This window comes from Papio anubis, chromosome 10, assembly GCF_008728515.1.
Source record: "Papio anubis isolate 15944 chromosome 10, Panubis1.0, whole genome shotgun sequence".
Lineage (NCBI taxonomy): Eukaryota > Metazoa > Chordata > Mammalia > Primates > Cercopithecidae > Papio > Papio anubis.
The window spans coordinates 21,863,318-21,886,991 of NC_044985.1; the positions used below are offsets into that span (position 1 = coordinate 21,863,318).

General features: G+C 39.2%; 1 protein-coding gene across 4 annotated transcripts in view; it reads left to right on the forward strand.

Moving 5' to 3' along the window:
- THSD7B (thrombospondin type 1 domain containing 7B) overlaps nucleotides 1-23,674 on the forward strand; it is a 780,632-nt gene that overhangs the window by 600,569 nt on the left and 156,389 nt on the right. For all 4 annotated transcript variants that reach the window (XM_031651193.1, XM_031651195.1, XM_031651196.1 and 1 more), the window contains exon 13: nucleotides 22,069-22,263. In XM_031651193.1, coding sequence (XP_031507053.1) covers nucleotides 22,069-22,263 — 195 coding nt within the window. The remainder of the gene's footprint in view (nucleotides 1-22,068; nucleotides 22,264-23,674) is intronic.

Sequence of the window (23,674 nt, forward strand, 5' to 3'; positions counted from 1 at the left end):
TGAATGTCTATTTTGTCCTTAATGGAGGATAAAATTTAAAAACAAAATTTTGAAGGTCATAAGCATGTGAGAAGAATTGCATTAATGACAAAATATTAATTCCTTATTTGTGCATGTACTTTTATTTATAAAAGTTAATATAAATGGTCTAGAGCATAACTTTTGGGAAAATCATTTTTTTTCCTAACTGCTGAATACTTATGATTCCTAAGATTTCTGGAAAGCTGCATCTAATTGACATTGTTTTGTGATACAATGTCTGAGCTCAGCTTAAAAAATTACATTTATTTAAGATTCAGAATATTTAAATTATGAAATTTTGCAGCAGCTTTGTTGAGATAAAAATCACTTTTTTTTTTTTTTTTTTTTTTTTTTTTTGCCAGAGTCTCCTTCTGTCACCCAGGCTGGAGTGTAGTGGTACGATCTTGACTTACTGCATCCTCTGCCTCCCAGGTTCAAGCAGTTCTCCTATCTCAGCCTCCTGAGTAGCTGGGATTACAGGCACGCACCACTATGCCTGGCTAATTTTTGTGTTTTTAGTAGAGATAGGCTTTCACCCTGTTAGCCAGGCTGGTCTCAAACTCCTGACCTCATGATCTGCCCGCCTCGGCCTCCTGAAGTGGTAAAATTGCGTGAGCCACCATGCCCGGCCAAAATTCACCCTTTAAAGTGTACTATTTAACTTTTAGTATATTCACAGAGTTGTACGACCATCACACTAATTTCACAACATTTTCATCACTTCCAAAAGAAACACCATATTCCTTAGCAGTCATTCCCCATTGAATTATTTTTAATGGAAGAAAGTCAACTGAAATAAAAGGAGCTACTCTAAGGTGTTGTAAAACCTGGGAGAGGATCACTGATCTATTTTAAAAAAAGACAAAAAAACAAAAAAAAAGCCTGGTTGCAATGAAAGCTCCTTCATATTCACTGTCAGGTCTTAATTTAGAATGATTGCAGCCAGCCAGTGTCTTGATGAATATAATTTATATACATTTATGATGAATTTCTTCAATATTAGTTTAAATATTTCTTTGTAGAAGGAAAGACTTAAAGAGGCAATCTAAAAGGAAGGAGTGGCTAAGGAGCTTCTTTTGCAACTTTGCCCAGCATATCCACTGTTTCTATTCAGAGTGTGTACTTATTTGGTCCAGTTTACAGGAGGGAGTAGCTGAGAATTAAGAAATTTGTCTTGCAGCCTCCTTAACAAGCAAGCTACTTTTTGTACTTGTATATTTATTTTGGGTGGTTTCATGATGGCTGATGGAGATTATTGGGGTTAAACACCACTTCTTGTCACATAGACATCATCCGTGGGTTACATTTTGTCCTATTTAATACTTTTATTTCTTCCTTGGACTTAAGATTCCCAACAATTAGTCTTTCACCACTCATTCTTGAAAGTTTTCACTCTACTTATCTGGAAGTGCCTGATTTCCTGACTTGGCTAGGAAGTCAATTTGGAGCACCTGTGATTCCTACCGCCACCAACCTACTCCCCAAGCCCAGAGCTGGTCCTGATGATTTTGCTTCCAACCATGGCTGAGTAACTTGACCGCAATTCCTAGCGTTCCCTTCTGGACTTGGCCACAACAGATCGTCAGCCACAGTTTAAGATGTTTCTCCTCCCTCCTCTGTGACCCACATTTATATTAGCTATTCTTTATATCTAATTTATGAATTGTTTGTGATTTTCTCTTATCCATTTTTTTCTGAAATGCTTATTCTTGTCAGTCTTTATAAGTGATACCTTGAAGCCAAAAGCCCTATGTGTGTAACTTCTTGGTTTAGCTGGGAACACACAGGGCTACAAGGCTCAACAAACACCTTGGAATAAAGTGAAGGAGTATTTTTCAACTCGGCATTTTCTGGTCTTGTATTAGAACCTAAATAAAATGTTTCCAGGTTACCTAGGAACTAAGTATATATTACTAGCTTACTAAGCATTTATTTATTTACAAATTCACTTTTTTGAGGCAACAGTAATTGGAGAATATGTTTCCAACGTGCAAAATAAGTTGTATCTTTCCATAAGCAAGCTTATAATTGGGCTCCTGCAGCCACGCAGCTTCGCATATGGTACTTATGAGTCAATTAAAGCACCCTAACAAGCAATTACAGGTTTATTGTTTAATTCAATTTCCACAACTCATGCTGTTCCCACTCAAAAGTTGCATATATGTCAGTCAGCGTGTAATCATAAGTACACACTTTCCTCAAACATTGGTTTTGAAGAATGGGGCCTCCAGATATTGTGCTCCCACAAACTGAGTGCAGCACAGGGAGAGATTAAATGCAAGGGGAGAAGGAAAGCACTTGGAGTATGACAAGAACTGGCTTTAACTTCCAAATAGATTTCTTTGTATAATAGCAAGTAAAAGATCTCTTCTACTCACAGTGTCACAGTAATGAGATTGCTAGAACATCCTCTGAGAGGATATGAATATGTAGAGTGGTTGGTTTGTGAAGCTCTAGTGATTAAAGTCCAGGGGGAAGGGCTGGAGTTTGATCCTCCAATGAGGAATTTAGCCAGGGTTACCTGTCTCTTTGCCTGGAAAATGCTAATGCTAGCTGTCCACCTTCCCTGTTCCTCCTATGCTACTAGGGCTCTTGCCCTGCCCCACACCAGCTCTTTACCTGGTGAGAAGATGAAAGCAATTCGTCCTCCTCCCTGCGTCCCAAGTAATAGTTGCACAGGTAAGTTGGGAAGACTCTGTTGCAAACAACATCCCATTGACAATACCAATGCATGTCCTAACTCGGGTAGTTCTTGGCTCTTAAGCTTCAGGTGGAATATGGGAGCAACCCAGGGCTGCCATTGCTTCTGGTAGACAGTTTAGAGCACATGTGTCCATTGTAGAGTCAACAAGACACATTTGGGCCAGGCACAGTGGCTCACACCTGTAAAGCCAGCACTTTTGGAGGCCAAGGTGAGAGGATCACTTGAGACCAGAAATTTGAGACCAGCCTGAGCAAAAAAGTGATAACTCATCTCTACGACAAATAGAAAAGAAAAAAAAAAATAGCCACGCATGGTGGTGCACAACTCTAGTTCCAGCTACTCACTGGGAGAATTGCTTGAACCTGGGAGGTCAAGACTGCATTTGGTTAAAAGAGAGCATAGAGTTAGTCTTCTTTTCAGGACATAGGACTGTCTCTTCCTTCTAGCTGTTCCTACTCCCTTCTCAATACTAGTATTCCTCTGAAAATGTTTTTATCTTCATTTATTCATAAGCAAACAATTGAACCACAATAGTTGGATGAATGGAAAGGACTTGACAGAAGCAGAGGGACAGATGGAAAGGGAAGTGAAGACACTCCCCTGCTGGCTTTGAAGAGGGAGGAAGGGGCTCTGTGTGAGGGGTGTAGGCAGCCTCTGGAAGCTGAGTAGGGTGAGATAACAGATTCTCTCCTAGAGCATCCAGAAGGAACCCGACCTACTGCCATCTTGTCATTAGCCTGGTATAAGGAAAAATGCATGTGCTGCGGTCAAGAACAAGCCCAGGCAGACATCTAGTCCAGTGTGACTCAGTGAGTTGGAACACAGGCATACAACTCCACACATTATGTAACCACACCACGTGAGGTGCATTAGGTGATCACCCACATGAGCTCGTGCTTGGCTTGGAGCCACTATTGTCTGTAAAAGGTATAATTACCCTGCTAATGCTGTACATATGGCTGGTGCCCATGGCTCGTGCCCCAGCGGGTATCCAGGCTCACTCACACCCAGAGAGAGAGTAAAACCATGTCAAAACTGTGTACGATTCCTCAAGTGTTTTTCCAACTACCTGACACTCACCCTTTGACTCTCCTCAGACCTCAGTTAGAACCTGACAATTGGTGTCACAAACATGATTTCAGAGTGAATGAGCCTTCAGTCCCCACTGATTCTGGGTCAACCACATGGCTGCAACATGGATTGTGGTACCTAGTGGCAGATGTAATGCTCAGATGGGCCCTGGTGGAAACCTGGGTGGCAGTAGATGGGTCCCCTGCAAGCGTGGAAAAGGTGCTGAAGCAGCTGGAAGCACAGAGCACCAAGGAGGAATGAGCCTTTGCCAGCAGAGTTGGGTGGGCATTTTTGACGACACTGTGAGAAGTACACACCCAGTCCCTGAGGGATACAGCAGAGGTAAGGACCCTCCAGATGCAGGCAGGTCACCTGGATGCCTGGCTACATAGCTCAAAAAAAGAGTTAGAAGCTTCTGTGAATGGGGTCCTCTAGGTGCAGGTGTGGTGCCTGGAGGCCTGGCTATAGAGCTTGGAAAAAGAATTAGAGGCTACTGTGAATGCAGGCCTGGAGACCATCAGCAGTACCAAGAGATCCCTGCTGTAAAGAAGGTGAAGATGCCTCACCTGCAGGGGCCTCCCCAATGGGAGAAAATGGGGCCTCAGTGAGTGACACACTCACAGATGTGGATAGGTTTGATTTTGGCTGGGACTGACTGAGAGAAAATCGGTAAGCAGCCCAATGAAATACTCTTAACTTTGTGGAGACAGTTGTCTTTGGAACAGCAATTCCAGAAAATGCCCAAGTGGGTAAAGGACATTGCTGTGTGACCCAGTCCCATCCAGGCACTTCAACTCAAAGACTATGTGCTGCAGCCAGGCGGGGGTGTAAAGCCTTTTCTGTTTGATGAGGGAATCGGCCGAGGCGCTCGTGCCACTGGACGACTGGAGGCCACATGTGAAATGAGCAATCCACTGGTCCCCCACCAACGTACAACAAGTGCTGGCACTGGTAGACATCCATGCAGGTATCTTCTGGGGGTGGATGTTTTACACAGCTTGACAGCTGTGCTGTCTATCATGAACTTGATGGACAGCTTATGATGGATTTGGGACAGTACCACTATGTGGTGGACTTGGCTGATGCATTTTTTTTTTTCTAGAGAGCCAGGAACAGTTTGTCTTCACGGGGGGCAACAATGGACTTTCACAGTGTTGCCACAGGGCTATATGCCTAGCCCCACCATATGTCATGGTCTTATTGAAAATGTTATGTTAACCTCTGATTCTCTTGCAGATTTAGAAGTGGCAACATTCCTCTTTCCTGAGATTGGGATGGTGTAGCTGAGACTGCCTTCCTGGCAGCCAAGTGGGCTATTCAGTAGGCACAAGCCCTGTGGGTAGTTGACCAGGAGTGCCCATTTGAGCAGGGCGTGCGTATGACCACAGGCGGTTTTGGTTGGGGCCTGTGGCAACACACGGAGCACTTGAGAATGCCAGTAGGCTTTTGGTCCCAACTATGGAAGGGAGCTGAGCTCCAGTATTCCTTGATAGAGAAACAGCTAGAAGCTATATATGCCACCCTTCAGACTTGTGAGAGTATGGCAGGATGGGCTGCAGTCATCATGCAGACGACTTACTCGATAGTGGGATGGGTGCGTTCATGCATAACGATCCCCTGGACTGGGATGGTGCAGACATCCACTTTAGCAAAGTGGGTCACTTACTTAGAACAGCAGAGTACACTGAGTACAAACCCCTTAGGAGCAATGTTGCAAGAGGTCTAGGGATCTGTAGTCCTAATGCACAATAAAGCCATGGGGCCTGAGGCACCCCTAGACCCTGAACCTTCACTATTTAAAGAAGGACATCCCCCCATTCCCGATGGGGCATGGTATATGGATGGGTCTAGCCAGAGTGCTGCTGCCACTGCCTGGACTTCTGTTGAAGTCTAGCCTAGTACTGACACTATATGGTTTGATAGCGGGTGTGGATAGAGTAGCCAATGGGCTGAACTTAGAGCAGCATAGATGGTGATCACCAAGGAAGCGACACCTGTGGTAATCTGTACCAACAGCTGGATGTTCTAACAAGGCTTGACCTTGTGGTGAACTACCTGGAAAATACAGAAGTGGCCCCAATCCATGTGGGGCCAAGCCATGTAGCAAGACCTGTAGGTGGAAGGATGACCTCCTCCAACCAGGTATGGGACAAATGGTAACCTGTTGTTGCCTGTCCCAACACCCCTAAAGGTAGGGAAATAAAATCCTGGATTAATGTATAAAGCAACATTGGGGTAATGTCACCATGGGGTGGTTGCATGCCATAACCTGGAGTTATTGCTCCCTGTATTACTGCTGTGGCCTCTGGGTCCAGGGTTCCACCCTGTGGGTGCATCTCCCCAGCAGAAAAACCCTCAGCCTAGGGGGTGGAATATAAGGCCTATGCATCAGACCTGTGTGTCCAAGGCCTATGTCTCCCTTGGCCTTGAGGATGGAATGTAAGGAAAATGGATATGCTGCAGTCAAGAAGAGGCCGAAGTAGACATCTGGTCCAGCATGACTCAGCGAGGTTGGAGTGCAGGTGCACAACTCCGCACATTACGTAACCACGCCATTTAAGATGCATTAGGCAATCACCCACATGAGCTCGTGCTTGACTCAGAGCCACTATTGTCTGCAAAATGTGTAATTACCCTGCTAACACTGCACATACGGCTTTCATCCATGGGTCGTACCCAGGGACATGCCCAAGCTTGCTTGTGCCCAGAGAGAGAGTAAAACCATGTCAAAACTGTCTATGATTTCTCAAGTGTTTTTCCAGCTCTCTGCCACTTGCCCACCAACACCTCTCGGACCTCAGTTAGAATCTGACACCTGGCAAAACTGATTTTGAATTTCTGGCCCCCAGAATCGTAAACAAATACATTTATGTTCTTTTAAACCACTCAACTTGTGTATTATTACAGCAGCAACAGGAAACTAATATACCCTTGAAACAAATAAGCATTTAAAAAAAAAAATCTCGTGGGACTTTATACAAAAGGACTAAGGGCGTTGAGCTTTCCAGCAGAGCATCCAAGTCCTTCGGCACCTGATACCTAGCTTTGCTCTGCGGGCATGTGGTGAACAGACACCCTCTGCCACCTGCTCCAAGGTGGGCTTCAAAGACTCCAACTACTCTATTTAGCAGAATCCTAATGTGTCTCAGGAACTTATGAGGAGATACCTCAGGACACAAGCCAGTCACAGGCTTAGCTCTCCTGGGACTCAGCTCATGGTAAAGCATATGGATCTCAGGCTTCATGTTTTTTTAAATGTTTCTTAATTGATATTCTTAATTCAATCAGATTTCTTTCTCTGCAACCTGTCTGTCATTATAACCTCATAGAAAGGGACAAGGTAAATGCCACTTCAGGAGGGAGAGAGATGTAATTCCAGGGAAGTCCCTGTCAGACAGAAGGGATTAAAATTCTCCTCTTTCTGCCAGCATAGGTAAAGGAAGGGATCAGGAAAGAGACTGGGGTAGGGAAAGGAAGTGGCATAGAGGGAATATGAACCAAGGCTTCCCCTGACTCAGACCTATGTTCTAGAGGTGGAGGAAGGGTCTGCTCAATCTCCTGTTTAGAATCTTGAGAAGAGATACTCTACAGGGGCCCCACTCCCGACATGGCATGGGCTGTGTCATCTTACGGTTGTGCCCTGGAGTGACTTGGCAGAAAGAGGGACTTAATGCCTTTTCAGGTGCTCCCTGAGTTCTCCCTCTGGAGAGAGAGTCTCCAGAAGTTTCCCCATGCCCTGCCCTAGGAGGATGTGGTAGCTGATGGTGCTGGCTGGCTGGCTTAGCAAAAGATCCTGCCCTGGAACTGCTGGGCCACTCATCACACGATCTTTGCAAGCTGTTTCTCCCCAGCAGGTGCCGAGGTGGGGTGAGACCTCCTCAGCTGCAGGATGAGGCACCTGTTGAGAAATGGATCTGGAGTTCGTCAGCCTGAGACTTCAGCAATGTATATCACCAGGGCAAGCAGTCACCAGGTGGACTCCAGCCACTCTTATTTCAGAGGATAGTAAAGACCCAGGGAGCTTCAAAGAGTTTTCCTGCAGAGCCAAGGCCCCTGCTGGCTGCAGCAGACGCCCAGGTGCCATCTTGGGAGAAGAAGGGAAGTCACTAAAAGAGAGAGATTGCACATTTACCTGAAAAGAAATATTTTAAACAAGAAAGAAACTAATTAAAATGGCCGGAACTGAGCTAGTGTTAATTGCCATTTTTACCTTTCGTAATTACCTAGTTGGGAGCTCTTAAGGAAGATTGTATCAACCCATGATGAAATAATTGCAATAGAGTGTAGTTCTGACCTTAGATTCAGCAAGAGGGCACCTGCCCTGGCCTCCATGACCCTGCTCTGGCCTTCTTGCTGTGCTTCATTTTTGGGCAAGAAATCTATGAGGCAGATGAAAGCCTCACCAGAGCCCATGCTCCTCCACTCAGCCACCTGTCTAAACTCTCCTCAGTACTCGGCACCTTGGAACTTCTGCCCAGTCTTGATCCAGCTTCTAGGGTTTGCAGGGGCCTCTACTCTGAGTCTTAACCTCTAAGGAAAGCTTGCACTGTGTATGTGTATATCTTAAGCCATGGAGCGGACAAAAGGTGGCCAATTTGTGACTTGAGCATCGGAGGATTGACTTCAGTGTCCACACACATATGCAACAAAGTCTATTCTGGAACAGGGTCAAGCTGGGAGTGAGAAGAGAAGGAGTAAGGCCAGAGACCTCCTGCCACCATATTCCAGCCTGAAACTCCAAGTCATCCCAGAATTCGTTAATGAAATCTTGGTTTCAAGTCATTATGAAGGTGTATTTGTGAAGGTGCAGAAATAGAACTAATGTATTACACCTTTTAAAATTTCGATTATAACCTTTAACTCTTTGGACTTGTGGTTCTTACCTCCACTTATATTTTAACTGTGATTTCCACACATGTGGGCAGCCTGATGTAGTGTCATTAAATTAGACACTGAACATGCAGTTATACATATGATAAGTCTTATCAAAGGGGAATTTAGAAGTTCCTACTGAAGTGAGTAGCATGAGCAGGAAACAAGTCTGTCACATTGCTTGTTTCTCTGCACAGCTTTCACGGTGTTCCAAGTCCCTGGCCAAACTCATGCTGTTTTCAAGGGACATGTCCTGTGCAGCATTTATGCCTCATTCCTTCCGGAAAGCTTCCACTGACTGGCTGGTGCTCGAGGTCCCAGTGCTGTGCTCTTGCAGCCCCCCTGAGTGTAGTGAAATTTTATTTCCGTTTCTTTCATCTGTGTATCTTAGGCCACTAGTGCAGGGCCTGACATATAGAACACATTGTAGGAATACTGGTTTAGCTGAGCGATTGCTTCCCACTCTCTCAGCTCTTTGATATGCATGTAAATTGAGCCATGCAGCTGAACTGAGATCCTCTGCTATCGCAGGACAGAAAGCTTCATAGGTAGAGGTCCTCAATTTTTCAAGAATGTCACCCCCCATTTCCTGGAAATTATGACCTCTTGAAATAAATTCTTTCTGTCCTTTTTCTTTAACTATTAGAGTTGAACTCTGGTCAGAATCAACTTCAGGAAAGTAATTTCAGTGTCCTTGGTGAAGGTGATGATCTGAAGTAGCAAGCTCCAGCCTTTTATGATTTTTCCAGGGAGAACATTATAATTTCTTACCATAAGGCCAGTAACCCCTGCCCTCTTCATATCATAATTGAAAAGAAGCAAAACTTATCACTGCATGTCTGACTATCAAAGTTTAGAGGTGATACAGGGCAAAAAGACCAGTCATTTGGTAATAGTTAATAATCTGCTGATTTGAGACATCAGTTAAGCTTAAGAGGGCTGCCTGACTAGCCTACCGTTAACAGCAATTCTTTTTAAAAAATTAACTATGAGACACACTGAGAATTCATACAGATCCTTGCTTTGTTTCTTTTGCTAAGTTTTTAGATAATTTTACATTTGTGCCAGGGTATTCTTTTTCATGCTGCTAGAATTGAAAAGAATCAGGTAACAGGGGAAAGCAATCAATGACTATTCTCTCCACTCTGACCTCCCCTTTTGGGCACCTTTCTCCCAAGGCTCATCCTGTGTAGCAATTAAGAAAAAGATGAAGTAGCTGAACTCGGTTCTCTGTGTTATGTAGCTTGTTAGATACTTTGCATAGCAACGTGTGGCCTCAGTCATCAAGGAGATTTTTGGAGGGTCCCAGGTCACCCTGACACACCCACTTGCCAGGTGACTGCTCTCATTTGAATGCTGTTGTCTGAGTGGCTTACCTCAAACACCTACTTCTCCATCTTTTCCTAACAAGGATACTCAGCTGCCCCAGGCAGTTTCTCAGAGGGCTTTCTGCCCAGAGCTTAAGATAGCTAAATTTCAAACAACACCCCATAATGAGATCCTTGTAGAGCTATTTGGAATAATTTTACCTAGGAGTACAATTTTCCTCCAGTAAAGACAACAATATTCCAAGTTAAATAAATGAAATATAATTAAGCATTAAATTGCCCCTCCCTTTAACTCATTACAGGTAAAAATATACAACAAGAAAGGTCAGAAGTATATAAATGTCTTCCCCATCCTAATGGAAAGACCTTTCCCAATAGTATAGTGTAGTACTTAAAATAACAGAAAGAACCAAAAAAGAAATCTTTTTTCTAAGATTGTGTCCTGAGAATGATTTGCTATGATCTGAAGGACCCAGGACTTGTTCAACTAAATAGCAGATGTCTGACAGATAAATTCTTTGTAATGGCATATTTTTTTCTACCTATCCATTACACATCCCTTTCATTCAAGATGGAAGTGTGTACTCTTCCCTTCTGTGCCAGGTTTCCCATTGCTTATCACCATTATGAAAACTGTAATATTGTACTACTGTTATCTCTCTACCTGCCTGTCACTGACACTACTGTGACCTCCCAGAAGCCAGATTACTGATATGTATATGTGTGTATACACACACACACACATACACAATACATTTGTAATTGTTCACAGCAGACTGCTAACCTCAACATTATCATATAAGAGAGGCTCTAGTAATACATTTAGGGCCCAAGAGGCTTTGATGGAATTTGGAAATTCTTTCTGAGCCAAGAACCAAGACAGATGATAGTAAATGCTTTGTTCCTACCATTTCTTACATTTCATTTTCAATAGACTTTTTCATAATAGTATATACTTCCCAGGGCTCATGTACTAATGTACTAAGTGCTCAGTTTTTTGCAAAGCAATTTATCTGTATCAGTTTATCCTGCAAGGTAGGTATTATTATTCCCATTTCATGGATGAGTTCATTGAGTCTTAATTTATATAACTTAACCAAAGTAACAGTTAAAAAAAAAAAGGAGAGTCACCCTTAATTCTTTTTGAGTTTTTTTATTGATATATAATTTATGTACATTTTTTTGTGGGATACATATGATACTTTGCTTTATATAGAGAGAATGTGTAATGATTGAGTCGGGCTATATATCACTTCAAGTATTTATCATTTCTATGTATCAGGAACATTTCAAGTCCTGTCTTCCAGCTATTTTGAAATATAGAAAACATTGTTATTAACTATAGTTGCCCTAGTCTCTTATCAAACATTAGAACTCCCTTCTATCTAGCTATATGTTTGTACCCATTAACCAACCTCTCTCTATCCTCCTCACCCCCACACATATCCTTCCCATCCTCTGGTAACTCTCATTCTACTCCGTAGCTCCATAAGATCAGCTTAGTTAGCGCCTACATCAGTAGGAAAATGCATTATTTGTCTTTCCGCGCCTGGCTTATTTCACTTAACATAATGACCTTCAGTTCCAACCCTGTTGCTGCAAATGAGAAGATTTAATTATATTTTTATGAGTGAGCAGTATTCTATTGTGTGTATATACCACATTTTCTTTATCCATTATTCATTGATGTACTTATGTTGATTCCGTATCTTTGCAATTGTGAATATCGCCGCAATAAACATCGCCTCAATAAACATAGAGGTGATATACTGATTTTCTATCCTTTGGATAAACACCCAATAATGGAATTTCTAGGTCATACAGTATTTTTAGCTTTTTGGGAAATTGCCATACTGTTTTCCTTAGTGGCTCTGCTAATTTACATTACCACTAACAGTGTATAAGAGTTCCCTCTTCTCTGTACCCTCAACCAGGATCTCACCACATATCTGTCATATACACACACACACACACACACACACACACACACATTATTTTTTTCTAACTAGCCTAAGATGATATCTCATTGTGGTTTTAAATTTCCCTAATGACAAATGATGTTAACTATTTTTTAATATACCTCTTGGACAATTGTTTGTCTTCATTTGAGAAATGTCCTTTCAGATAGTTTGCCCATTTCTTAATGTGATTTTTTTTTTTTTTTTTTTCTGTTCAGTTGTTTTGAGTTCCTTTTATATTCTGGATATTAGTCTCTTGTCAGATGGATAGTTTGCAAATATTTGCTTCCATTCAACAGGCTGTCTCTTCACTCTTGATTGTTTTCTTTGCTGTGCAGAAACTTTTTATCTTAATATAGTCCCATTTATTTTCATTTTTCCTGTTCATGCTTTTGAGGTCTTATCCATCAAATCTTTGCCTAGACCAATGTCCAGAAAAGATTTCCCTAGGTTTTCATCTAGAATTTTTATACTTTTGCATCTTATGCTTAGGTTTTAAACAATTTTGAGTTGCTTTTTGTACATGGTGAGAGACACAATGTCTATTTTTATTCATCTATATGTGAATATTCAGTTGTCCAGCACCATTTGTTAAAACGGGTTTCTTTTCACCAATGTATGTTATTAGTACCTTTGTCAAAAATCTATTGGCTGTAAATACATGAACTTATTTCTAGGTTCTCTATTATGTTTCATTACTATGTGTTTCTGTTTTTAAACCAATGAGATGATGTTTGGGATTTTGAAGTCTAGTAGTGTGATGCCTCCAGCTTTGTTCTTTTTGCTCAGGATTGCTTTGGCTAAACCAGCTCTTTGAGTTCCACACAAATTTTAGGATTACCCTTTCTATTTCTGTGAAAAAAATGACATTGGTATTTTGATAGGGATTGCACTGAATCAGCAGATTGCTTTGGGTAGTATGGTCATTCTTACAATATTAATTCTTTTGATCATGAGCATAGAATGTCTTTCCATTTGTGTTCTCTTCAGTTTCTGTCATCATTGTTTTGTAGTTTTTCTTATAGCGGTAGTTCACCTCTTTGGTTAAATTTATTTTTAGATTTTTTTTGTAGGAATTATAAATAGGATTGCCTTCTTGATTATGTTTCAGCTAGTTCATTATTGGTATATAGAAATGCTACTGATTTCTGTATATTGATTTTATACTCTACAACTTCACTAAATTTATATATCAGATCTAAGATTTTTAATGGAATCTTTATGTTTTTCTAAATAAAAAATCATGTCATCTGCAAAGAGAAACAATTTGACATCTTTTTCAATTTGGATGCCTTTCATTTTTTTCTCTTGCCTGATTTCTCTGTCTAGGATTCCAGTACTATGTTGAATAAAAGTAATAAAAGTGGATATCCTTGTCTTGTTCTAGTTCTCAGAGGAAATGCTTTTAACTTTTCCCCATTTAGTATGATGTTAGCTGTCAGTTTGTCATACATGGTCTTTGTTATTTTGAGATTATGTTCCTTCTGTGCCTAATGTGTTGAGAGTTTTTATTATAAAGGGATGCTGGATTTATCAAATGTTATTTCTGTCTATTGAGATGATCAAATGGTTTTTGTCTTAAATTCTGTTTATGTGCTGTATTATATTTGTTGATTTGCATATGAACCATTGTTGCATCTCTAGCAAGAAACCCACTTGATCGTGGTGCATTTTTTGATGTGATATTGGATTTCTTTGCTTGCATTTTGATGAGGATTTTTGCATCTATGTTCACCAGGGATATTTGTAGTGTGGTGTTGGGTGTGTGTTGTTGTTGTTGTATTCAGGAGGATTAATATCAGTTCTTCATATGTTTGGTGAAACTCATCTGTGAATCCATCTGATCCTAGGCTTTTTGTTGTTGTTGGGAGACTTTATATTGCTGCTTCAAACTCACTATTTCTTATTGGTCTGTTCAGGATTTCTGTTTGTTCTTGGTTTCATTTTGGGAGTTTGTATGTTTGAGGAATTAATCCATTTTCTGTCAGTTTTCTCATTTGTGAGCATATAGTTTTTCTTAATAGTCTCTGTTGATCTTTTGTATTTCTGTGGTATCATTGTTATGTCCCTTTTTCATTTCTGATTATATTTATTTGAATCTTCTTTCTTCTTGGTTTGTTCAGCTAGTGGTTTATCAATTTTTTAAAATCTTTTTAAAGAACAGGCCAGACACAGTGGCTCATGCCTGTAATCTCAGCACTTTGGGAGGCCAAGGCGGGCAGATCACAAGGTTAGGGGTTTGAGACTAGTCTGGCCAACATAGTGAAACCCCGTCTCTACTAAAAACACAAAAATTAGCCGGGTATGGTAGAACGTGCCTGTATTCCCATCTATTGGGAGGCCTAGGCAGGAGAATCACTTGAACCTGGGAAGCAGAGGTTGTAGTGAGCTGAGATCATGCCACTGCACTCCAGACTGGACAACAGAGTGAGACTCGGTCTCAAAAAAAAAAAAAAAAGAAAAAAACTTCTTTTTTTGTTAGTCTTTTGCATGCTACCTTTGACTCTATTTCATTTAATTCTACTCTGATCTTTTTATTTCTTTTCTTCTGTTAACATTAGGTGTGGTTTGTTCTTGCTTTTCGAGTTCCTTGAGATGGAATATTAGTTTTTAAATTTGTCATCTTTATACTTTCTTGATGTGGGCATTTAATGCTATAAACTTCTCTCTTAGCACTACTTTTGCTGTACCCAACAAGTTTTGGTATGTTGTGTTTCCATTTTTATTTGTTTTAAAAATGGCTTAAGTTCCCATCTTAATTTCTTCCTTGACCTAGTGATCATTTAGGAATATGTTGTTTAATTGCCACGTATTTGTTTAGTTTCCAAAGTTCCTATTGTTACCAATATCTAGGTTTATTCTGCTATGGCTTGAGAAGATACCTGATATGATTTCTATTTCTAAAAATTTGGTGAGGTTTGTTTTCAGCCTAAAATGTAGTCTGTCCTAGAGAATGCTCCACGTGCTGGTAAGAAGAATGCGTATTCTGCATTTGGTGCATTTGGGTAGAATGTTCTGTAAATTTCTGCTAGGTTCATTTAGTCTAAAGTCCAATTCACATCCATTGGTTTTTGTTGCTTTTCTGTTTTAATGATCTGTCTAATGCTGTGAGTAGGATGTTTAAATCCCCACTATTATTGTATTGCTGTCTCTTTCTTTCTTGAGTTCTAGTAATATTTATTTTATGAATCTGGGTGTTCCAGTGTTGGGTACATATATATTTAGAATTGTTATATTCTCTTACTGAATTAATCCTCTATCATTGTATAGTGATCATTTTTGTCTTTTCATAAGCCGTTTTTTATTTAAAGTCTATTTTATCTGATATAGCTACTCTGCTAGCTTTTGGTTTCTGTTTGCATGGAATATCTTTTTCCACCTCTTTACTTTCTGTCTATATATGTCTTTAGAGAGAAAGTTAGTTTTTTATAAGGAATATATGGTTGGATCATCTTTTCTTTTTCTCATTCTGCTTATCTATATCTTTTAGGGGGAGCATAAATTTAATCTATCTATGTCTTTAAAAAGGAATGTAAATTTAATCTATTTACATTCAAGTTAATACTTACATGTGAGGTTTTGTTCCTGTCATATTTGTCTTTAGGTGAAATTGTGGTTTGGTGAAATTCTGTTGTGTTGCCATTAGATTCCTTTCTCTTCCTTCTTTGTGTGATTATTTTATAAGACCTGTGAGTTTTATACTTTTTTTATGTTTTCATGGTGATAAATATCAACCTTTCATTGCCATGTTTAGGACTCCTAAAGATTTTTTGTAGGACCAGTCTGACAGTAACGAGTTTCCTCAATATTTGCTTATTTGGAAAAGGCTTTATTTTTTCTCTATTTGTGAAGCTTGATCTTGCTAGGTATAAAATTCTTGGCTGCAGGTTTTTCCTTTCAGCCTTCCCCCCAACCCCCGCACACCTCCCACCCCACAAAGTCTTGCTCTGTTGCCCAGGTTTGAGTGCAGTGGTGCGACCTTGGTTCACTACAGCACCTGCCTCTTGGGTTCAAGCAATTTTTCCACCTCAGCCCCCCTGAATAGCTGGGATTACAGGCACGCGCCACCACACCTGGCTAATATTTGTATTTTTAGTAGAGATGGGGTTTCTCCATGTTGGCCAAGCTGATCTCGAACTCCCGGCCTCAAATGATCTGCCAGCCTTGGCCTCCGAAAGTGCTGGGATTACAGGCATGAGACACTACACTCAGCCTCTTTCAGCACTTTTTATATGCCTTCCCATTCTCTTGTGGCCTGTGAGTATTTTGCTGAGAAATCTGCTGTTAGTCTGATGGAGTTTCCTTTAAAGATGACTAGGCACTTTTATCTTGCTGCTTTAAAAATTATTTTCTTCTTTCTGACTTTAAACAGTCTGACGATGATATATCAGGGTGTTTTTTTTGTTTTTGTTTTTTGGGTTTTTTTTTTTTTTGCAGTGTATTTGAGGATTGCTGGGCCTTCTGATCTGGATATCTAAATCCCTAGCTAGAATAAGGATGTTTTAATCAATTATTTCCTTAAATGAGTTTTCTTAACTTCTTTATTTTTCTTCTCCCTCATAAATACTGATAATTCTTAAGTTCATTCAGTTTACATAGTTCCAAACATCTTCAATGCTTTGTTCATTATTTATATTCTTTTCTCTTTATTTTTGTCTGACTAGATTATTTCAAAAGATGTGTCTTCAAGTCCTGAGATCTTTTACTGGATCTAATCTACTATTAACATTTTAAATGTATTTTGAAATTTCTTCACTGAACTTTTCAGATCTATTGTTTCTATATATCTATCGCATTGGTAATTTTTTCATTCATATCCTAAATTGATTTTCTAATTTTTTTTGTCTTGGTTTTTGTCATTCATATCCTAAATTTGTTTTCTGATTTCTTTTGCATCTCTTGCATTGGGCTTCTCTAAAACATGTACTTTTAATTCTTTACCTGGCGTTTTGAGAATTTCATTTTAGTTAGCATCTATTGCTGGAGGAGGATTACTGTGTTTCTTTGAGGGTGTCATAATACCTTGCTTTTTTTTCCATGCTTTTTGTACCTTTGCATTGATTTCTGCACGTCTACAGCAGCAGTAGCTTCTTATTTTTGAATTCACTTTTATTGGGAGGAGCACTTTTTTTCTTTAAGATATGGCTATGATGATTGGGTAAGGTCATTTGGTTTGCTTCTGGATACATGTAGTGGCAAAGACTGTATGATTTCCCTGGCTATAAATAGCTTGAGTGTGGTAGCTTCCTTGAATGCAGCTGTAGTAGTGGTACACTGGGTGGATAAGCAGGCTCATGACCTGTTGGGCAGCTAGGGTGGCATAAACAATGAGGGATGGCAGGGGTCATGAGAAGCTTTTCTTCTTCCTTATCACTGTGATTTTTGTGTTAGGAATTGTTGTAGTGGGCTGTGTGGTCTGGCCTCCAGACCAGTAGGTGGCATTTGCAGGTTAGAGCCAGCTGCAGTGATAGTGGTAGGATTTATGCCCAACCTCTCTTTCTTGGGAGAAGTGCTGGGTTGTCTCACATGTTGGATTGGGCTATGGAACACCAGGGGCCTGGATCCTGTACTGTGTCCTGGAGCGAGGGAAGAAGGTGGGTGGAGCTAGATAGTGCCAGCCTCTACTCAGGCCCACTAGTGGCAGGTGCATTTGCCAGCCCTGATGGAAGTGGTGGGGCAATCTTCAGGCCCCCTGTTGAATGCCTGGCTTAGGAGGCAACTGCTGACATGCCAAAGAGTTAGCACAGTGAGGTAGAAGTAGTCCCAGTGCTTCAGCCTTGGCCAACAGGAGTGGGACCTTAAAGCCTATAGTTTTATCCATAGATTTCTACTTCTGATTTAATCCTCGGAAATGTTCTCTGATTTAAGGACACTATATATCTTTAATATTGACCCCAGAATTATATTGTAGGTTATGTATAACTAATAAGTTTTTAAAATTTCTTTTCCCAAGAGTTGTGCAATGGAAGGGGCCTCTGAATTGGGTTGTACTTTGGTTACTTATTATCCCCATTTTTGCTAAATGTCTTTTCTAATTTCCTTTGTGTATTTGTTTTGTGTGCTTTGCTGATTTTCCAGTCCTGCAGCCTTCCTACTTGCTATTTCTTTAGTATTTTCATACCCTCTAGTATAATTCAATACACAGTAATTCAATTAATGTTTATGAATAAAATGATTGCTTTTATACTAGAACATTCCCAAGAAGGAAATGTTTCATTTAACTTTTTAGTTTTCATTTCCAGTGATCTTTCACACTTGAAAATAAATTAGAATTCTAAACTAGAAGAAACCTGAAAACTAATTCCTGGTCTGAACTGATGATTGCATGATCTGTAGTTGTTGAGTTTTTTCTTTTCTTTTTTCTTTCCTTCAACTCTGTAGTTCTTCAATGGCCTTCATCCTTGGGTTACCATTAGGAGAGCTGTGGTCTTCAGGCTAATGTGGGTGCTGTCAAACATCATGTCCTAACTTTGCATGCATTTGGTGACATTTAGAAAACCCAAATGCCTCCATTAAAATACTTTACAATATCAATTTATAAAGGTAAACAGACGGATTTGCTCTGCACAGCCCTGTTAATTCAGTGAATGTGTCTTCACCATATCTGAGCTATTGGTTCATTACTGATGCTTACAAATCTAGCACCAAATCCAGCAAAGATGCAAAAATATTTTCTCCTTACCTTTATTCTTCACATACTAAGGATGACCAAGAAACAAATGAGGCATGGTGAGGAGAACGTGTGTACATATACTTGCTTGGAGAATCATCAGACTGCTTTATTTAAAAACAAATATAAAGGATAGTAATAATCAATAGCATGTATCAAGCTCCTTAGTGTGAGACATTGTTTTAAGAATTCTCACTAGTCTTTGTTATAGATACTCTTATGATACTCATTTTAAAAATGAAAATACTAGGGCATGAAGAATTAAATAACTATCTTAGTTTACATAGCTCCTTGTTTAGACTTGAAATTTCAATCATTGCCATTTCACTGCAATATGTGTGAATTCCACCCTATTCTGTAACTCTTCTTTTGTAATTTCTAATGCTTTCCTTTATTAATTTGAAAAGTTCAATATAGATCTCTATGAATGCAGTGTATTCTAAGTTAGATACTTTCTAGAACTTGAAAACATCATTCAGTTTGGTTTATCATAGCTTTTAAATTATAAACATATTCAAAATAAATCATGTAATAAAATATTCTAAAATAATTTATTATAATTGAAAAAAATGTTTTTTATATATGTCAAGAGGTTTAAATTTCAGCCACGTGTGGTGGCTCACACCTGTAATCCCAGCACTTTGGGAGGTCGAGCTGGGCAGATAACTTGAGGTCATGAATTTGAGACCAGCCTGGCCAACATGATGAAACCCCATCTCTACTAAAAATACACAAAAATTAGCCAGGCATGGTGGACACTTGTAATCCCAGCTACTCTGGAGGCTGAGGCATGAGAATTGCATGAACCCAGGAGGCGGAGGTTGCAGTGAACTGAGATCACACCACTGTACTCCAGCCTGTGCAATGAAGCGAAACTCCATCTCAAAAAAAAAAAAAAAAAAAAAAAAAAAGGTTTAAATTTCATAGCAATGCTTTTGAAAGTATTTAAAATGTGTCTTCATGTTATTCAGTGCATTGTCAGTTTGGAAAAAAATTAACTTGGCAAGATAAAAGTTCTCTAAATTAACTCTAAATTGGTTATCTAAACAAGCAATTCAAAGAACATTTGCTTGTACCCTACTTAAGATAAAATGTCTTGCTGCATTCATCATTAATGGCTGCAATATTCCCAACAAAGAAAATGCAGGTGATGTTGGCTTGATGTGTGATGGATTTAGTTCCTGCGACGTGTATAAAAACAAAAACAAAAAATATTCCGAATGAATGAATAGCTCCACCTGCCACAGAGCAGATGTACAAACTGGGAAGTATTGTGTATGCATCCATTGTCATCTTAGCTAATTCCTTGGTTCTAAAGCATTAGATGGGTTTGTCTTTCACCAGTTCTAAATACATATATATATATATAGATAGATTGATGGTATTCAGACAGACGTATTATTTGATGTGCTCAGAATAAAGAAATAAATTCAGAATACAAGAAGAATGGGCATCTGAAAGGAGCCCCTATGTACACTTACCCTGCATAAGAGAAGTTTATATAAAAAGTTTTTTAACAACGTGACCCTAAGCTGTGGTCTTTTTGTTCCTTTCACATAGCAGATTTTTAAAAACTGTAAAAAAAGTGATCCTAAACTGTGATTTCTTTAGAATGATGAATTCAGCAAATATCCATTAACACACAGCATGTCTAAGGCATCACGCCAAATATGGGTAGTTGGTAGACAGGGTAGACCAGAATTACGTGGGCCATTTAAACACAAAGATATTCCCTGCTTTCTCACCCAGAGATGTTGATACGGCAGATCTGAAATGGTACCATGGAATCTGTGTATCCTCATATACATCCATGGTTAAGAATTAGAAGAGTTGTTTTCAACTGGGGCAATTTTGACCCCAAGGGAACATTTGGCAATGCCTGGAGAGAGTGTTGATTGTCACCAGTTAAGAGGGGTGTATGCTACTGGCATCTAATGGGTAGAGGCCAGAGATGCTGCTACATATCTCACCACGCACAACACCCATTTACACACTCACAAAAAACTGTCTAATCTAAATTTTCAATAGTTCCAAGGTTGAGAAATGTTGATCTAGAGAATATAAATGTATATTCTTTGAGAGTCTATAATTAACCAGAGTGAAAAAGATGCACCAAAATATTGTGCAGTCATTCATAAAATAAAACAAAATAAATGGCATTAGTCCAAAGAATTCAGTAAAAATTTAAACAAAATTTTAGAAATGTGTTACCTCAAGATTATTATTTTAAGGAATGACTAGAGAGTTCCTAGTTGAAAAAGTGTGTGTGAGAAACTTTGAAAAGCTATAAAGGACTAAAAAAGCTATAAAGAACTAAAAGTAGAATTACCATTTGGTCCAGCAATCCCACTGCTCGGTATCTACCCAGAGGAAAAGAAGTCATTATTCGAAAAAGATACTGGCACACGCATGTTTATAGCAGCACAAGTCACAATAGCAAAATCATGGAACCAACCCAAATGCCCATCAATGAATGAGTGGATAAAGAAACTCTGAGAATGAATATATATATATACACGGACACCCACACATATGTATATATACACATATGTGTATATATACACATATATATTAGATCATATGTACATATATATGATCATAGTGTGTGTGTGTGTGTGTATATATATATATGATGGAATATTACTCAGCCATAAAAAGGAATGAATTAACAGCATTTGCAATGACCTGGATGAGATTAGAGGCCATTATTCTAAGTGATGTAACTCAAAAATGGAAAACCAAACATCGTATGTTCTCACTGATATGTGGGAGCTAAGCTATGAGGATGCAAAGGCATAAGAATGATACAATGGGCTTTGAGGACTTGGTGGGAACAATGGGAGGGGGCGAGGGATAAAAGACAACAAATAGGGTGTAGTGTGTACTGCTTGGGTGATGGGTGTACCAGGTTCTCACAAATCTCCACTAAAGAATTTATGTAACTGAATACCACCTGTACCCCAATAACTTATGGAAAAATAAAAATTAAAACATAAAAGATATTTGCAGTGGAAATGATCTGAATAGATCATGCTTGTGCTTGGAAAAAATGATAAAAGGAGTCTATATGATTTTTTAAAAGTGGTTTTGTCCTTTTTGTGTCCTCATCTTACTCTTATAGATTCCCTGTCTTAGTTTTGTATCATCTCTAGAGATTAGATGCTGAGGAGCAGGAAGTACAATAAATTACTGGAAGTTATTTTGATTGCTGTCAATGCAGAGTTTGGATTAATAATGAAACCAATTAAATCCTCAGATATCTCCAATGGCAACAATAAAAATTTAATTTCCAGGGAGAAATAAGGTTAGCTATGTTGAACACAATTTGCACCATTCGTGAAACTCAAGTTTTTAAACCTTGGGGGATTCTGCTGTCTTGTCAAAGAACCAGCAGCTGAGTGATTTAATCAAAATAATAACAAAAGAATCCATGCTTTTTTCCAGCTGTCTCATGTGTCTCTGATGACAACCAGTCGGCAGAAATGATGGAGTGCCTCAAACAGACAAATGGCATGCCTCCCCTTGTGCAAGAATGCACGGTCCCATGTCGAGAAGACTGCACCTTCACTGCTTGGTCCAAGTTTACAGCCTGCTCCACGAACTGTGAAGCCACAAAGAGTAGGCGGCGACAGCTCACAGGTATAGTGTGCGTTTCACACTTTAGCATCAGGGAAGCTGAACGTCTCTGGATCTTTGTGTAGAATGTGAGGTCCAAAGGACAGGAATTTGCATCAGGTCTCTACCTCTCTCTCCATTCCTCAATACATGTCCTCAAACTCAGAACAATGCCTGGTATGTAACATGTACTCAATTAATGTTTGCAAAATGAATGAAAGATGTGAACTATTTTATAGCTATCAAGTTCCTCTCTATATAGTTTTATAATCTTTGCAGTTATAAAAGGCATTTTATTCACTAACTTCTTTTGAGTAGGTAATGGCAAAGTTTGTCCTGTGCTATCATGCCCGGATCTCAGTGAGCTTGAAGGCAATCACCGATTTGGAAAGATGATCCAAAACAGATCTAACTGACATCATTGTCTTTTGCCATTATCTTATAAGCAATTTAACATTTTAAAATTTTACTAGTGTAAGGCAAAAATCAAATTACATAGACTGATTCTGCTTTTGTGATATTAATTATGAGTTCTGTTTTCAGCTGCAAAATTTAATGGAAATTAAAGCAACTAATTGTTTAATTGAATTCTGGGGGCATTTTTTGCCTGCAGTATGCAAATAATTGATGCAATAGTGTATTTTAATACTTGCCTAGATAAATATCCCACAACTTTTCTTAACTTCTTATGCATTTGTATGTGCAGAAAACAAAGAACAAAAGGAAAATGCCAGAATAATCATTGAGATAATGAAATTGGTGTTGACATTGGAGAATTAAGCACAGATGACCATTTGTTCTCATGAGCAGTTGAAGTGCTGATTCTGTTGGTTTCAACACTCTTTTGTCTGAATGCATTGCTTACCTGATCACATTTCAAATTTAAATCACCATTATGGATTTAAGTAATCCACTAGAGCCTTTAATGGGATTTCTGCACACAAACTGGAAGTCCATTTGTAAGTGTAGGTGAAATGCATTACCATAAACAGAAACACCAAACAAGAAATTCTGTGCTTTGTGCCCTATCTTCCACAAAAATTTGTGCCACATAATTTTATGCAACATTGCTTGTTTCTAAGATACAACAAATTTCTCACAGAAAAATAACATAATGAAATAGAATGTATGTGACAGGAATATTTGAAGTTCAGGGGCCAATTAATGAAACTTTGTTTGCCTGTACAAACATAATGCATCAGAAGCCACTACTGTGGCAACTCTTTATATACTTGAGATGAGAGAGAATTTCCTGTAGAGGGAAACGAAGTTTTTAATTAGTGGCCAGTTTTTTTCTTTTTTCTTGAAAGTTTATTGATGATAGTTTACACCTACATAATGAAAATGGAAAATATTGAGAAGCCTAGGATATTTATTCATTTTACAACCAGCACCATTTATGTTATAAATTGTTAAAACTCCAGTGAATTTGACT